At 52.6% G+C, this 16,072-nt stretch overlaps 6 protein-coding genes across 6 annotated transcripts; 2 read left to right on the top strand and 4 right to left on the bottom strand.

Annotated features, from left to right (window-relative positions):
• Positions 1–930: 930 nt before the first annotated feature.
• BO85DRAFT_187737 (U6 snRNA-associated Sm-like protein LSm8) lies at positions 931–1,585 on the bottom strand. The gene is made up of 2 exons (XM_025654399.1): positions 1,465–1,585; positions 931–1,372 (listed from the first exon to the last, which is right to left on the bottom strand). Exons 1-2 carry the CDS (start codon positions 1,487–1,489, stop codon positions 1,101–1,103), a joined length of 297 nt encoding a protein of 98 aa, XP_025519022.1. The 5' UTR covers positions 1,490–1,585; the 3' UTR covers positions 931–1,100.
• Positions 1,586–2,230: 645 nt separating this feature from the next.
• BO85DRAFT_435413 (putative proline-rich, actin-associated protein Vrp1) lies at positions 2,231–3,641 on the bottom strand (the record flags this gene model as incomplete). The annotated part of the gene is made up of 2 exons (XM_025658523.1): positions 2,231–3,466; positions 3,525–3,641. 2 exons carry the CDS (start codon positions 3,639–3,641, stop codon positions 2,231–2,233), a joined length of 1,353 nt encoding a protein of 450 aa, XP_025519021.1.
• A 325-nt stretch (positions 3,642–3,966) lies between these two features.
• Positions 3,967–5,367, top strand: BO85DRAFT_446262 (uncharacterized protein). The gene has a single exon (XM_025659466.1). The coding sequence runs from the start codon at positions 4,001–4,003 to the stop codon at positions 5,291–5,293; it is 1,293 nt and encodes a 430-aa protein (XP_025519020.1). The 5' UTR covers positions 3,967–4,000; the 3' UTR covers positions 5,294–5,367.
• A 203-nt stretch (positions 5,368–5,570) lies between these two features.
• BO85DRAFT_456719 (flavin-binding monooxygenase) lies at positions 5,571–9,132 on the bottom strand (the record flags this gene model as incomplete). The annotated part of the gene is made up of 9 exons (XM_025661465.1): positions 5,571–5,833; positions 5,890–6,083; positions 6,174–6,351; positions 6,443–6,513; positions 7,061–7,209; positions 7,268–7,721; positions 7,769–8,304; positions 8,361–8,467; positions 8,523–9,132. 9 exons carry the CDS (start codon positions 9,130–9,132, stop codon positions 5,571–5,573), a joined length of 2,562 nt encoding a protein of 853 aa, XP_025519019.1.
• A 1,328-nt stretch (positions 9,133–10,460) lies between these two features.
• BO85DRAFT_475250 (putative cytosolic Cu/Zn superoxide dismutase) lies at positions 10,461–12,220 on the top strand (the record flags this gene model as incomplete). Its single annotated transcript, XM_025662708.1, has 6 exons — positions 10,461–10,800; positions 10,910–11,172; positions 11,316–11,625; positions 11,702–11,731; positions 12,100–12,131; positions 12,207–12,220. The coding sequence occupies exons 2-6, from the start codon at positions 10,938–10,940 to the stop codon at positions 12,218–12,220; spliced, it is 621 nt and encodes a 206-aa protein (XP_025519018.1). The 5' UTR covers positions 10,461–10,800; positions 10,910–10,937.
• Positions 12,221–12,373: 153 nt separating this feature from the next.
• Positions 12,374–15,994, bottom strand: BO85DRAFT_475249 (putative quinate pathway repressor protein QutR). Its single transcript, XM_025662707.1, has 3 exons — positions 15,903–15,994; positions 13,078–15,772; positions 12,374–13,016 (listed from the first exon to the last, which is right to left on the bottom strand). Exons 2-3 carry the CDS (start codon positions 15,580–15,582, stop codon positions 12,762–12,764), a joined length of 2,760 nt encoding a protein of 919 aa, XP_025519017.1. The 5' UTR covers positions 15,583–15,772; positions 15,903–15,994; the 3' UTR covers positions 12,374–12,761.
• Between the last annotated feature and the right edge of the window lie 78 nt (positions 15,995–16,072).

Below are 16,072 nucleotides of genomic sequence, written 5' to 3'. Positions count from 1 at the left end.
AATGTTGGAAGGTATAAGAATAGCACAAGACAATGCATAGATAGTAGGTAGTAGTAGAGATGCTGCCTGCTTGGTACTGTATGTATGATGCATGTGCCACTTGCTGCATGGCTATTAGTTACTACAGAGTACTTGGTGCATGCAATGCAACATGGCCACAAGGCATTATATTGATTATTATTATCAGATCAGGTGATGAGTGACTTTGCTTCTTCTTCATATTGATTATGATATTATTATGGTTAAATGGTCAACTTATGTCCTTTTCCCTTTCCCCTCCCTCCACAATCCTTTCTCCCCTGCGGTCTCTATCCAGGGCTGATCACCTTGCATATCCATATTAACCGCTGCCCTGAACATCCCGCGCCCTCAATCACATCGGCTCACTGCTTTCCCCCCAACACCCAATGAAACTGCCGTCCAATGGAACCCTGCCGCGCAGGAGTGTTGGATACTTACTACTACTAGTAGTATCATCTCCCCCCTCTTCGCTTCCCTCTCCCATTCCTTCAGCCATTCCAATGCCTTGTTTTGACAATCTCAAACTTCCTTTTTTATTCCTTTCCTTGATTCCATGCAACTCCCAAATGCAAGTACTCCCGTCGAGCCGCTAAACTTGGCCGCGACATCACATCAGATGAGCGCCCTTTTGAGCCCATGCGCGTCCCACTTGTAGCTCTCTCGCTCTTCCACTCTCTCTTTCTCATCTCACGAGAAAAGGATCCCCGCCCGACGACGCACCGATCTTGTCCACGGATCATCTGGTACCGACCAATCCCCTCCTGTAAATCTGTCGCGCGCGTAGTAGCTTTCTCTCTTTCGCCTTCATAACAACATCCCCCCCTGGTCGGCACACTGACACTGGCACGCGCTTACTCCCCCCTCCCCTTAATCGACGAACGAAAAGACCACCACAAAGAGAAGGAGGGGGGTCCGCCTGACCCATATACGCACTAGCCACCAATGTTACGCTGAAACTCTTGTCCACTTTCCCATCATACACTTAAAACGCTCATCCTTTTTTTCCTTTCTTGTTGCTGCAAAGAAAAAAAATCCCTTTGTCATATAGATAATCATCGAAACATCACTTCCCCGCTGTTTCATGCGTTCTTGGTGCCTTTGACCACTTCTCCCCTGACCTTCGTCCAGTCGATGTCGTTGTCAATGGCTTCGTCAACCTCTCCGCATAATACAACGTTGTCGCCTCGGATCAGATACAGCCCATGCTCAATCTGGGAGCTGGGTTCTGGGTCGTCGGGGGTCCGGATGATTCGCTCGATCGTATCCAGGAGAACCAGGTTCGTTAGCTGGTCGGTGGAGAGTAATGTTCCCAGCAGAGTGCGGCCGTCAACCGTCAGGATGCATACTTTCTCTATACTCCGGGGGAAAATAACTGCGTTAGCACTGACCAAGGGACTGAATACCAGACATGCAGCAGAGTCCTGATAGGAATATAAAACTTACTGTTGATATAAGAGTGAAGCGACATGATGATCAGATGTGCGAGGGTGAAGTACTCTTTAAAGCACCAATATCCCGAACGGAAAAACAATCCAAGTAACGAAAAATGCACCACCACTCAAGGTCACCTAGCCCAGGCAAGTCGTAGAAAAGACGATCTGGAGAATAAACACAGTTCCGTAACAAAGTCGACTGCACTCTGTTTGCACTAGGTTTGAAGCTAGTAGCTTGACTCGCAGCAAATACTTCGTCGCCGCGTTCCGATCGTTAAGCTGGAGGGGAATCTGTTCACTAAGCTCCGAAGTCGGCCAGCTGTTCTGTACAAATGAGGGAAGCCGTGCAAAGGACGCGCTAATCGGAGGGACAAGGTATATCGGTGGAAAGAAGAACAGCAGCGAGGTCTGGCCTGGGAGGTTGTGACTGCAGCGGCGTGCTTCTCCGGATCCTCACAGCTTCCATGCGGCGCCCACTGATCACGTGATGGGAGCTGTCCCGTGCTGCGCATTGGCGATCACGTTTGATTGATTGATCAGATAAGAAGCTTTGATTGTTTCACTATGTATTATCTGGTCCAGTAGTTCAGCTGGTACAGATTGGTATAATGTCATATACTACGTACAGAGCGTGCAGGTTGTAATGCAATTGACCTGAAGACCAATCTTCATTCCGTAAACACCCTACGATCACTAACAATATGCGAATTGCTAAGCGAATCCACAAGTCTGGAGAAAGATACTAATCTACCACGCGTCTCGCCGCAACACTTCCCTTACCCAATCAATGCGCTCAGATCCAATGGCACACTGCTGCCTCGTCCAGCCCGATACCGCCTGGTGCCTCCCACAAATGGTCGAGGCTTGGGCAATAAGCCTTCGCTCTGGAACTTGAACCGATGATCGTCCACCCGCATGATGCCATGTCCGCCTGGACTGTGAGGGCTTGCTCCCGGTGACGGCCCGCCGTTGCTGAGGGTATAGGCGCTCGGGTCCAGGGTAGAACGGTCTGGTTGATGAGGTGGAGGAGGTGCTATGCTAGACGGCAGAGGTGATGGCCGCGACGGTTGCTCGCTGGGAGGGGCACTGGGAGGAGGCGGAGGGGGGGCTGATGGGGCCGAGGCCGCTGGTGGGGGAGGAGGTGGTGGTGGCGCATGTCCGAGAGCATTTCTGGCAGCTTGTACGGCGATAGATGCAGCAGCTGTGCCGTTCGGCGGCTGTGGAGCGGACGCGCCGGGAGGAGGAGGGGGAGGAGGTGTAGAGCGTGCCGGCGCCGGGGGAGGTCTGGGAGCAGCCGCCGGAGGTGGTGGCGGAGGTGCCGCTGGACTAGCTGAGGGAGGTGGAGGTGGAGGAGGAGCAGGAGCAGAGGGTTTTCTCGTAGATACTGGAGGCGGCGGCGGGCCTTTGGCGGAGCCGGGCAATGGTGGAGGTGCGCGCGGGGGAGCGTCAGGGGCGGATCTGCTGGACGCAGTCGAAACTGTCGATGACGGCCTGGAAGCCGGTCGCGGGGGCGGTTTCCGGAGATTTGCAACCAACGGGTTCACTGGAGGAGTAGGAGGCGACTCTGTTGCAGGAGGACGCGGTGGAGGTCGAGCACCTGGCGGTTTGGGGGCGGACATAGCAGGGGGCGGGGGAGCGCTCCGCGAACCATCCGTATCTGATCGATATGGCGAGTCCCGATTAGCTCCAGTGTCAACACCTCCCCGACTGCGCAACTTAGGCATGCCTCCAGCGAAGAGGCCTCCAAGTTGAGGCGCCGCCGGGGCACCCGCCACTGCATCACCCCCTGAACCAGTATCGCTGTTGCTTCGTAGCCTGTTCGCTGCCTGTGCCGGAGGGACGGGTGGTGCAAGCCCTGTCGGAGGCTTCGCCATGCCCGGAACTGGCGGAGCGCTTGGAATTGCAGGACCGGAAGACTTCGCTCCTCCACCACTGACCATGGGCGCCGACCTGTCGTTGGTCACGGTCTTCTTGAGCCTTGCGCCTTTGTGGATATCGGAAAGCAGTGCGCCCTATACAAGGCATTAGCAGTCGACAACTTGCCTAGACTGGCAGACAAGGTCTTCTTACCCGGCCCTTAGCTTCTGAACCAGAGGGTCTGCTGGGAAGATTCCCCGCGGGGGGAGGAGGTGGGGGAGGACCTCCCATCCCTCCGGGCGGCGGCGGCGGCGGCGGAGGGGGAGGCATGATGTTTGTAGACGATGAAGTATGACGCTTGCAATCCGAAGGGAGTAATGAGTGGGTAGCCGATCACGAAGGGATCTAATCTGCTGGGGCTGGCTGGATCATTTGAGGCCTGCTGTTGCCAGAGAAAGGGTGGTGTTGAAAGAAAGCAGCTGCCTACGGGGCGTTGCTGATGGAGGAGAAGCAGGAGAGTTCCAGAGGGACGTCAGGTCGATGGACGCCAGACAGTCGTTCCTGGAGACCCGCTTTTGGTGGCGGCAGTAATTCAGTTGGTGGCCTCGCCGCCTTGCGCATCTCCCCGTCTTTCTCTCTGGCCCATCTAGTTTTCCCTCACCACCACTACCACAATAACAGCAACAACCATGCTCCCGACAAGAGGCATTGCCCTCAGGGGCCACAAGAGCTCTCGGTCGCAAGCTCTAGCCAGCCAGATCTGCCAATTATCCGCACCTCCCGCGCCCCTTCATCAATCCGTACGATCCTATGCATCCAGTCCGTTGACCCGGAACGCGCGCCCAGGCCAATTGCGACCCCAGAGAAGCCCGAAAAGCTTCTTGACTTCGACTACATACGCACCTATCCGTAGGAGATTTGAGTCTAGCAAATCCGACCACCTCACACCAGCAGACTTCGAAGAAGCTGTGGACCAGATCGCCCACGAATGTGCCGAACTCAGCGAAACGGACTCTGTGCCCCCCAACGACGGGGTCGTGCAACTGCTACAAAAATGCCAACGAATTGCCGAAGCTATGGTCCACCCGGAGCAGGACACCGGCAAGAGCCAACAACCAGACGAGATTTCATCCCTCCTAGACCTAGAGGAAGGGAAGAACGCCGCTACCCGGAAACAAAAGCAGCAAACCACCACCACACTGCCCCGAAAGACCCCCGAACAGATCATTGATCAGCTCTGCAAATCCGTCCATGACCTCTTGACAGACGAGAAAGTCTTCATCTCCCCCGAAGCCCTGACCTGTTACACCAAAATCCACGCTATGCTCAAACGTCCCGACCACTTCCCGGAGATCTTCCATCTATACGCCAACAAACCAGTCCCCGAGGAGAACAGCTCCCCTGTCCGATACCACAAGGCCAAACCTAAGAGTATCAACAGTGCTGTGCCCGTCGAGCTCGCGGACATGGCTCTCGATGTCGCTATCGCCCAGCGCAACCTCTCGCTAGTGTTGGCCATCATCGACACCACCTATAGCACCCCGGCGTTCCGTCGTGCCAAGGTCTTCAAGAGGGCAGCTGTTCCGTTGGGTGGAATCGCTGCTGCGCCTGCGGCTTGCTATACCCTTGCTTCGTGGGCCTCGACGCTGCAGAACACTATGGATCCGAGCACAGCGACGGGTATCGCTTTCGCGGCGGGTCTGGCATACATGGGGGGAGTCACGTCGGTTGGAATCCTGGCCATCACGACGGCGAATGACCAGATGGAGCGGGTGACTTGGCAACCGGGTGTGCCGCTGCGACACCGTTGGACCCGTGAAGAGGAGCGGGCTGCCTTCGACAAGGTTGCGCTTGCATGGGGGTTTAAGGATATCTACATGCGAGGTGAAGAGGAAGGCGAGGAGTGGGAGAGTCTCCGAGAATTCATCGGCATGAGGGGAATGATTTTGGACCGGACGGAGTTGATGCCTGGAATGCAATGATACTATACCATACTATACACCCTATGTATCTACTGTACCATACTACTGTCTACAATACAAAACCTACACCACACCACCTCCAACTAAGTAAGAAAGACAAATAGAGACCAAAACCCAGGATCACATTTATAACCCACACCATAAGTAGCTAAACTATGATACGAAACACAACCCCAGAATCCCAGTCCCTAAAAAAAGGGTGTCGTACCCCCAGCGTGACACATAAACTTTTTCCTTTTTATTTATTCATAAAGAGAAAAGAGAAAAAGCGACCCGCTTAGTACAGACGCTTAGGGGGAGACATGGTAGCCTTGAGGACAAGGCTACCAACGTTCTGCCAACCCTTCTTAAGCAGGGAGACAAGGTAGTTGATGGCGAGCATGGTGTTGGCGACGAGCTCGTCCTCAGTCATACCAACGTTGCCGACGGCAACACCGAGGCAGAGAACCTTCTTAAGCTGGAACTTGATGGTAGACTTGACCTCGTTGACCTTGTTGGCCATGTCCTCGGCGTGAGAGACGGGGGTAGGGAATTTACCGGCTATTCATTCATTAGCACGATACCCCTATAAGGGAGGTATGAGGGGGAAAACTCACCCTTGGAGAGACCAGGACCCAAGAGACGGGGGATCTGCTTGATGAGGGTGTCGGAAGCAAGGAAAGCATCGTACTTGCGAGCAAGCTTCTTGATGAGCTTCTTGTTCTTGTTCAGCTTCTTCAGGTCGTCGGCGGACATGGCGTCAATGCCGTGGTGCTTGGCACGGTCGAGATCGTGCTGGTCACCAAGAACACTATCCTTACATCAGTATTCTATCCTTTCTCTCTCTCCCCTTCATTCCGAAGGTATTTCTCCGGTGGTGGTGGTGGTGGTGGTATCATACCAGATGGTCATGTTGGGACGGGGAACGGTAGGCAGCTTGATGGTACCAGAGAAACGCTTGTCACGCTGGGGGTCGTAGTTCTTCAGACCGATCTGAAGCTCGACGGTCTCGAGGAAGTTCCTCTTCTTCTCATTCTGAGAGTAGTTGAGCAGCTGCTCGATGTTCTGGCGCACTCCGGCTGTTCACACAAAAAACCATTAGCATCCTGCACCATACACATACACATACACCTCAAGTGTTGCCGTTGTTGGGATGAAGATGTAACATACCGACTGTGATCTTAGACATGGTGCTGACAGTCTTCCAAAAGAACTTGAAATCCTTATGGTGTGGCTCTGCGCTGAATATCGGGTCAAAAGATCAAAAGAGGGAAGAAAATCAGGCCGGGCGCCGCGCTTGGAGGGCCGTGAGAAAATCCGTTACGACTCCGCTTTGTGTGTGGATGGGTCTAGCGGCTTTGGGTTTAGCGCTGCCCTAATTTGCATTTGCTGAGTCAGGTGCATAATTGGTGGTTGTGCGGGCCGTTGTGAACATCATAATTGGGAGGTCTACTCCGTACAGACAGAGTTAGTCAGTGATTTGTCTGTCATTACTTCTCAGGTATTACTAGTTATAGTATGCTTGTTTGATTTCGACGTAATTCTGATCTTTTAACAGGTGGAGGTATACTTTACAACACAGACAGGTTCGTTACGTAGACATATTATGGCTACCGAGGTTCGAATGCTTCTCATACTCCGTTAACGTAGCAGAAAGTATCATGGTTCACTATGCTCTACTGAATACCTAATTCTAACAAGAACGCTAATTCCAGATCCGCCTTCGCTCTATCCGCCGCTATTAGATTCCCATATCCGAGACAATCGCTCGTCCACTTACCAGCTCACAGTTTAGCCTGCGCCTGTATCTGCTCATCACTCACCAAGCCAGCTTCAATAGCCTTGATCTGCAGAGCCAGGAACTTGGAATAGATCCGACACAAGGCAAGGTTTCCGCCCATATACCAGAAGCCGGGGTGTCCGCTGGGGCGCCACATCTATAGCAAGTGCTTGTTAGTGATGATAAAGTTGGGGCAAGCGGGAAGAAGTACGTACTGCGTTGATTTCTCCCTCCTCGTCTAAATCCCAGACATCTCGACATCGGTCCGCAACACGGTCACCTAGTACTTTCCGTACCGTCGTGCGCATATTGTCGTAACCAGTCGCGAGGACCACGACATCGGCGGACAAGGCTGACCCGTCCTTCAAAACAAGCCCGGATTCCGTAAAATGAGAGATTCCCTCTGGACTACGCTTAACCTTGATCTTTCCCGAGGCGATGAGCGGGCTGCAGCCAACATCGATGTAGTATCCACCGCCGCGAGTCATATATGCACGTCCAAGACCAGCACCGTTGACGCCAAAGTCCAGTGCGAAACCAGCCTTTTCAAGGCCACTGAGGAGATCTTGCTCGGCGTGCGCCACGCGCCGGGTGAAATGTTCGCCCAGAGCAAATTGAACAGGGAATGGAAGACATTCATGCAGCAGGTCGGCTTCTTCGGTAGGGGGTCTGCAAGAGTTAGAGGCGTGCGGGTTCAAGACAGGGATAAGACGTACCCGTGATCTTCGTGTTGACCCTCATGCATCATGAAGATACCCTTCTCAACAGTAATGACATAGGTCCCACGCCGTTGCAGCATAGTTACCTGCGCACCATTCTCGCAATAGTTCTGCGCGATATCATGGCCGCTGTTTCCCGTGCCGACCACGACGACCTTTTTGCCTGCTACGTTGTAGTGGGATGCATCTGTGTGCTGGCTGCCGTGGTATACTGTGCCCTTGAACTGCGACTGGTTTTCGAAGCTGGGAACCAAGGGTTCTCCTGAGTGCCCCGTGCACCAGATCAGGTGGCGTGGGCGCAGTGTACGTTCGCTCCCATCGCCGCGGACGACCACCACAGTCCACTGCTTCTGGGCATCGTCGTAGTCGGCAGATTTGATGGAGGTGTGAACCCAAACATTCAGTTCCATGATCATAGCATAAGCCTCAAACCAGTCGGCTAGTTTGTCTTTGGGGGTAAATTGCGGCCAGTTCTTCGGGAAGGGAAGGTATGCCATATGGGTGAATTCTGCAGGGTCATGGGTCACGAGGGTCTATGAGTACAGGTCAGATGGCGAGTCAGAATATGTGTATAGCAAGCGTAGCTCACCCTATAGCGCTTCCGCCAATTATCTCCGATACGTTCATTCCGGTCGACGATGAGATGCGATATCCCGAGAGAATTGAGCCGAGCGCCCATGTTGAGACCTGCCTGGCCTAAAAGTTTACTAATTAGCTTATTTCTATTGCACTAATGGCGAGGTCTGCGTACCAGCTCCAACAATGAGGGTCGTAGGCTCTTCTTCCTTGAATTCAATTATCCTCTGGCGTCGCTCGAGCCAGTTACCCTGATTGAGTCCACCAGGCATTGTCTCAATAGTACCGTATGCTCTTCTGATGCCCAATGGCTCCTCGAATTCCTTCAATTCTTGCAGATTTGTATACATCGCATATGCCTTCCACTCTCCTGCGTCGTTCTGCGTCAGATGAATGACCCCGGAGCCACGCCCCACACTAGTCTCGAAGAAGATGATGGAGTTTATCCAGTTCAGCCCCTCCGCGGGGCTTTCCATCCTAGGCTGGAATTTGCCCTCATGCTGAAGACGCAAAGCAGACAGACCCGCGCGAGGCTGATTGGCAGCCAGGAAGTCTTGAATCTTCGCGCATCCCTGGATGGTACGAAAGTCCCAGACCAACGCGAGCATGTCCCTCCACCAGGAGTCCTCATGGAAGACGCTTCCTAGCTGGGAATAGTTCCCCGTGGCGAGAAGAACCTCCAGATCGGTGATCCATCGCTGGGCAATAGCTCGAGGATCTAGCGGACCGATAGAGGATGGTGTTTTAGGGAGCTGGATCACGTAGTTGCTTTGAGCAAGAGACATGACGGGGAGTAGTCCAATGTCACTGTATCTTCGTAGATGTTGTCGAGAGATGGAGCGGCTGGGGCGGGAGGGCCAAGTTGAAGTCTACAAGCCCCTCGTTGTATAAATACCCCGAGCTCTCCACATTGGACCCATAGTTCCATTGTTGACCACAGCTGACGAGGGGGAGCGGAACCCGCTCGGAGAATTAGCAGATGGACATGCTCCGATGGGACGCAGTGGACCGCAAAGAAGTCCGGGGATGATGGATCATATGGGGACCTCGAGGCGAGTCCCACTCGTTTCTCGTCTATGGACGTTATTCGTGGCAGTCTCGAGTGGAGTGTTGAGCAGCAGCAGCTGTCAGTTGTCACTGATAGGAGTCCATCGTGGCCGTCGATCATTCATCAACAAATACAACCGATGATGGGATGGAGGGGGAAGTTCCAGTCTGGGCCTGGCGATGATCCAGCGCCTAAATTGCCCGAATTGGGAAGTTATCCTGATAAGCCCAGGATCTCTCGGCACACTTACCCCGCATAGTGTTGATGCCTCTCATCTCCTTCTGATGAAAGATACTATCTACTCCATGTCTTTGCTTGTTGAGAGTGGAAAAGCACCCCAAACTCAGCAACATAAAGTGGACATCCTGTTGATGGCTATGCGGGTGAAATATATATATGGCAAATAGCTTCTAGGTTGATTTTTGTGACTGACACCTTTGTGTCTTCGCTACAATATCCACCAATAATGGTAAGTAGTATACGGTCTCGATTATGCTGGTTTGGTTTAGTTTCTAATATGACAAGTAGATTTTCCGCCAGTCATTTCAGTTTGTCAGAGGCCATCCACAAGACACAGTCTAGAACGCTGTGAATAAACATTTGCCAAATGAGAGAAAATCAGTCAAGCCATGAACTGTGGCATGTCTAGGGGTAGCAATCATGCCACAGAACTAGCTGAAATACATTCCTGCTTGGAAATCCAAGGCATTGTTGCTCTTACTCTCAAGCCATCCAGAGTTGCTCGTCAGAGCTTGCTTCACTCAGACTACGTACTCGCCCCAGGCTTCGTAGTCTTAGACTGCTCACATGTACTCAATGGCTAAAAAGTCAGGGATGGTGGATGCTGAGCAGGAAGACAACAAGCAACTGAGTTATATGAAAGGTCAAGAAGGCACACTACTAAACGTGCCAGGGGAATATGTAGAGTCAGCAAGCCCAATAAAAGCCCAGAGAGGGGATCCAAATCGACACCCCGTGACTGCCTGAAAACTAACATTAAGAATAACCTTGCCATTGACAACCTTGACAGCAACTCAGTTCAACTCTCAATCTCCAAGGAATCCATAGCATAGCAGGACAATGCCGGTGTAACCTGCCCGAAACCGTTTCTCTGACGGCCCCCACGGACATTCCAATAATCCCCAGGCATCCAGCTTTGCCTCCCAATCCGGAACCAACAAATCCGGATCATGGCAAGGGATGCAACCACCGATTCACAATACACTCGGTGTGTGAATGGATCATTGTCTCACCAATGTGTCCCCTTACACCGCCACGCATGGTCCCTTATAAAGCGGCCCCGGAATCAAGGGGGAAGAGGGGTTACAGGAAAACAAAGACACTGACTGCTAACTCGCCGAATTCGTCCATTGTTGACCGCGATCGTCGTTCTTTCTTCATTCAGGTACCACAGTTCTCCTCCTGTATTGAGTTATATACTTATATCCTACCTGCAAATCCTTCGCAAACCTGCTCAAACCCTCTCACCCACTAATTCGCTCACGCATTCTTAGAAAGCCAAATTTGTTCGCGAAAACAAAGATGCTATTCAAATCCGCCCTCCTCGCAACTACCTTGTGCCTCTCTGCCACGGCTGCGGCGAACACCAATGCACCCGTTGTCACTGACAACGATGATGTGACCTACTACGCGCAGCTACAGCCCAAGGATAACACCACTGTCCGCGGGTCTGTGACCATCTTGCCTAAGCCCAGCGGCGTGGGTGTCCTTGTTTCGGCGCACTTCTGGGGAATCCCCGATAATGAACAGCAGTTGGGTACGTCTACTTCCATTTCTTCCCGCTCCTTCATATCGATCCATCATATGGGGCTTGTGTGTTTAGATACGGGAACCCAAACTCAAACCTTGAGTTAATAGCAAACCTACACATTTATACTGACCTATTTATGAAATGATCAGTCTACCACATCCATCAAAAGCCAGTCCCTAAGGACGGCAACTGCTACAGCACTGGCGCCCACCTGGACCCTTACGGCCGTGGCGATGCCACCCCCTGCGACATCAGCGCGCCTCAGACCTGCCAAGTCGGCGACCTCAGCGGCAAGCATGGACCGATCTGGGCGCCCGACAACGAGGAATTTACCACCACGTACACGGACTGGTTCCTTTCCAATGTGGAGGGAGAGCCTGCTTTCTTTGGAAACCTCTCACTGGTTGTGCATGCGGCGGATAACTCGCGCCTGGCGTGTGGAAACTTTGTGGAGCTGAAGTAAGACTGGATGGATGAATATTTTCTGCTGCTTGGGACTTTAATGTATTGTTGGGCTGGTGCTGTATTGGGTTAGGGTTGGATTTAATACTCAAGTATTGGCATGGTACGTCCTTGCCGATGTGAGACTCTGCGCACAGCCCCAAGGTGTTAGTTTTGAAGCGTTTAGCTACTAAGCAGCCTACAATAACTTAATGAATTACCTATCATACCTCGCGCTAAGAAGCATGCCTCTCTCCCTAAAAACTTTCTCTTCAAACATTCTGCATTGAGTGTGCAATATATGAGCATCTTGCTGAGTTGCCCACAACCTTGACAATACCATATTCATCTCACGGATTAATCACTTACAGACAGAAGATGGAAGCTTCCCTTCTCTCCACTTTCGGTATCCTGCCAGACCAAAGCAGTAAATTGCTTTTGTATCAAGCGTTCAATAATAATAGTAATGCATTCTACTACGCTATGTGACAGGGAATTGCATGGAATTGAGGACGAAGATCACAGTAAGCCGACTAGGGATAGTAGCAGAATGTGCAGATCATGTAGCAGATAGCAAACTACTAGATGGACCAACCCAGTACGAGGGATCTAGTTGGAAATAGAATACAGCATCACTTAACGACTTAGTTACTTAACCATTCTTACTACACATCGTCTTACATTGCATAGGATTCTATTACTGTAATAAGTAATTTCTATGTCTCTTGCTTACTATTCTCTTACTAAGGAAAGGGATCTTGGCATTCATATTTGATCGTGTTTGTCATTGATTGTATATGGAACGATAGTCGTGATCCTCTTGATAGTATACGTACGTAGTAGTCATCACAAATATATCATATCATGGGTGCAGACAGACAGTGCTAGATATAAATGCTGCCGTTTGCTGCATTGTCCGCGGCGACTGGCGTCCATGCCTAGCCTGTACGTGCATGCTCGTGTTCAGTAAGCATTGCTCGTCCACATGCCTCCCACCGTGCGCCAAAAGGAAAAAAGTCCCGCGGAAGTGGCTGCATGCTGACTGACGGACCATCCAGGTACGGTCATGCCGGAGGCGGGCAGCCAATGGTGGCGTTTCTTACGCGATATTAGATAGCTGGGGCTTTTAATGGCATATTCTTGAAATGAGCACTTCAGGTGGGTTGTCCATCTAGACTCTCAATCCGGCTTTGGATCGCCTGCTCGTCGTATTGGCCTTCTTCACCCTCGTATTCCTTCAAGACTACGGTCCGCATGAGCCGTCGCGGCGCCCGGCGACCTGTAAATAGCTCGAACTGGGCGAAACCTTGCTCCGGGAGGACATCTAGTCCGTCCAGAGCGACCCAGCCACGGTGCGAAAGTGCTCGGATTTGTTTCATCAGTGGGGTATTGAGCGTTTTATACGCCAGCTACATATTGGTTAGTAACGTTCATAAAGAAGGGCATAAACACAGTGGTATTTGAACTGACCTCCACGACCACGCCTCCCGTTGGGCTTTCGAGCCACTGCACTGGCATCTCAAAATTTGGGGCCGGCTGCCCCCCGATGCTGTGAGTTGGGATACATGAGCAGATGACGGTCGGCTGCTTGTAGTTGGCAGGCCAGCTGTCCTGTAGAGTTCGCAGCACGTGCACCTGAGGCCGTGCCGCTGACCCGGCCTGGCCTGGCGAAGGGAGGTTCTGGCGATTATAGTGGTAGGCGAGCTTTTCGGCATTCGCTATGGTCCGGTTGTAGACGAAGATATTCTGCACTCCCAGGTGTATCATGGAGTAAATGGCTGCGCGGGCCATGCCACCCGCGCCAATAACTAGCCCAGTAGATGACGGGCGGATGGCATTTGCGGGTGACAAGCCTCTCCGGAAACAATTTCCAATTCCGATCCAGTCGGTATTGTCTCCATGCAAGGCCTTGATCGGTCCTGCACGACTCTTCTCCATGTACAGCGAGGAGTTATCGGCGTCGAGGGCCTTGTCTCCCAGCCTCCGAATAGGGATTAGCGTGTTCACGGCGCCAATGGCTCGAGCATGTGGAGACATGGAATGCAGCAGCGGAATGGCTTCTGTTTTGAACGGCAGGCTGACACTGGTGCCACCAAAATGCGGGTTCTCCACCAACTCATTAAGGCCTCGCAGAGACGACGACTGGTGAAGTTTGTAGTGATGCGGCATTCCGCATCGCTTATAGGCGGCGTTATGCATGGCAGGAGACAGACTGTAGGTGATGTTGGCACCGAAAACAAAGAAGTTTAAGGGGTCCAAAGTGAATGAGGCGTACAGCGCCTCCTGTGCCTCACGGAGGGTGATACACGGCAAGCCTTTCGATTGTGTCTCGGCGACCATTGATGGGTGAGTGACAGGGGTCAATGTCGGGTTGAAGCAGCATGACAACCGGCCCAATGGGCCTGTATTGTACGCAATGACAGGGAGTTGCGGGGCAGGAAGGGACTTGATGTAGTCGCGAAAACGTTGCACGGCAAAATTGTCGTCAATCGTCACCGCCGGCTGTGTCAGCCGGACCATGTCGCACCCTAACCTTTTGGCTCGCTCGTAGAGATCCATATACTGTGCGTCATCCCAGCCCCGCGCCGGTGGCTGCACGGCAGCAAAGTGCCCGATCACTTTGCTCGACCCTTTACAGGCTATGACCTGTGAAAGTACCTTGTCGTCGTAGGACATGTCTACTGTCACAAACTCCGGGGCTAATCGTAGACCGTGCTGAACTAATTTGAGGTACTCTGCATCCGACCGCCGCGAGGGATCCTTGTGTTCTGCGCTCAAGCCATAACGACATACATTACTCTCCACGTTGTATATTAATGGAACGACCGTGTTCCGTCGGACATTGGCTACCGCCCGACTAATAGTATCGGCAAAACTCGAGTCCAGACCGAGATGGGAGGAAGGTGGTTCGGCGACGTCCAGCTTCAGCTCGAACGCATCGGAGGTCGACTCTAGCTCCTCGATGTCCAGATCACGTTCTAACATGGATGAGATAGGGACGGTCACGGCATAGGTGTAGGTGCGTGATTCGACTGGTTGCATCGATAGAGGGAACGATGAGTTATGACGGCTGAGGTCCGTGGTGTCGCCCGTTGCGAACGCAATGAAACAAAGAAAATCACGCTGTAGTTGTTTGAGGGTCAGGAAAGGAGTGATTGCTTGTACTCGCTGATCAAGCTCAGATTCCAATGGCGAGTCCTGGTGGCCGTCTTTTGGAAGTGGGTGGTCCGCGATGCCTTTCTCAGAGACATTGAAGAACTCGAGGTTGGAACATGCGCGATAGATGGGCCCCGAGAGTTCCAGAAAACGACGAACTTTGTCTGTGTTCCACGCTTTCAGATAAGACTGGATGCTCTCGGGGTCTCGGAGGACGTAGATGACTGGATGGGTCTTCGCGTACTCTCTCAACAACGTCTGCCCGCTGCGCTCCATGGACCCAGGCCCGCATGCGATGACGCAGCCCTCTTGATTTTCAGAGAGCATGGACTCCATCACCCTGGCTTCCTGCTGACGATACTCGACCAGATCAAACTCCTTCTTGTAAGAAGCGCGTGTACGGCCGGTCACCTGCTGAAAATACCGGTCTGCATCGATCAGCCGCCTACCCGAGGTGGCCGCCAGAATGACCGCTAGACTGGACTTTCCCGTGCCGCGGATTCCGGTCAACACAATGGACGCATTGGGAGCGAATTTCCTCTGAGCCTGGAAAGGCCCGTCAAAGGAGACTGGCGACTGACGATTTGAATTCAGCTCGCGCAAGGAAGCGTTCAACCATGGCGACGCCTCTGAGTGTTCCGTCTGAGGAGCGGAATTGACACGGGGACGTGGAGGAGCATCGTTGCCGGGGGTAGGGTCTACTGCATGGGGTGTATTGGAGGTGAAAGGGAGATGCGACAAGCGCCTGCTGTTCTGTTGCTCGACCGGACCTTCCAGCTCGTCTAGCTTGCGTTTGGGTGGATTCACGAGGATGGACATGTCGTGCACAGGAATTTTTGTTCAGGCTATACACGAGAAATCACAATACTGAGAAGAGGGCGATTATTAGACCCACGCATGGCGTAGGACGCGAGAGCCGAGAATTAGTTCCTGCAGGACCGACCGGGCGCATTCAAAGGTAAGCATTGGTTTGTAAAGGTCACGATGAGCCTGCGGAGGAGCAATCCAACTACTTGTGTGAGCGACGTAATAAGAAGAGGGCGGGAAATGCTCAAAACCCAAGAGTGTGGGGAGACATGAGCTAAGGAGGTAGTGTAGTGTAGGGGGGGTGGGAAGGGAAGGGACAAGGAGGGACGAACCTGGAGTGGCTGCAGTGCCAGGAAGGGACTGGGCGTGTTTGACGAGAAGGTGGAGATGGAGAATAACTACTGTTAGTAGAATAGTCAAGAGTGAGTAGTGAGGAGGAAGACGGAAGTGCGATCGAACCGCGGGGAAGAAACGACTGCCGAGCGAGTGGATACACTTTTGG

The sequence above is a fragment of the Aspergillus piperis genome (assembly GCF_003184755.1).
Source record: "Aspergillus piperis CBS 112811 unplaced genomic scaffold BO85scaffold_3, whole genome shotgun sequence".
In the NCBI taxonomy this organism is placed as follows: domain Eukaryota; kingdom Fungi; phylum Ascomycota; class Eurotiomycetes; order Eurotiales; family Aspergillaceae; genus Aspergillus; species Aspergillus piperis.
The sequence above is the reverse complement of the archived record's forward strand: the minus strand, read 5'-3'. Positions and strand labels throughout refer to the sequence as shown.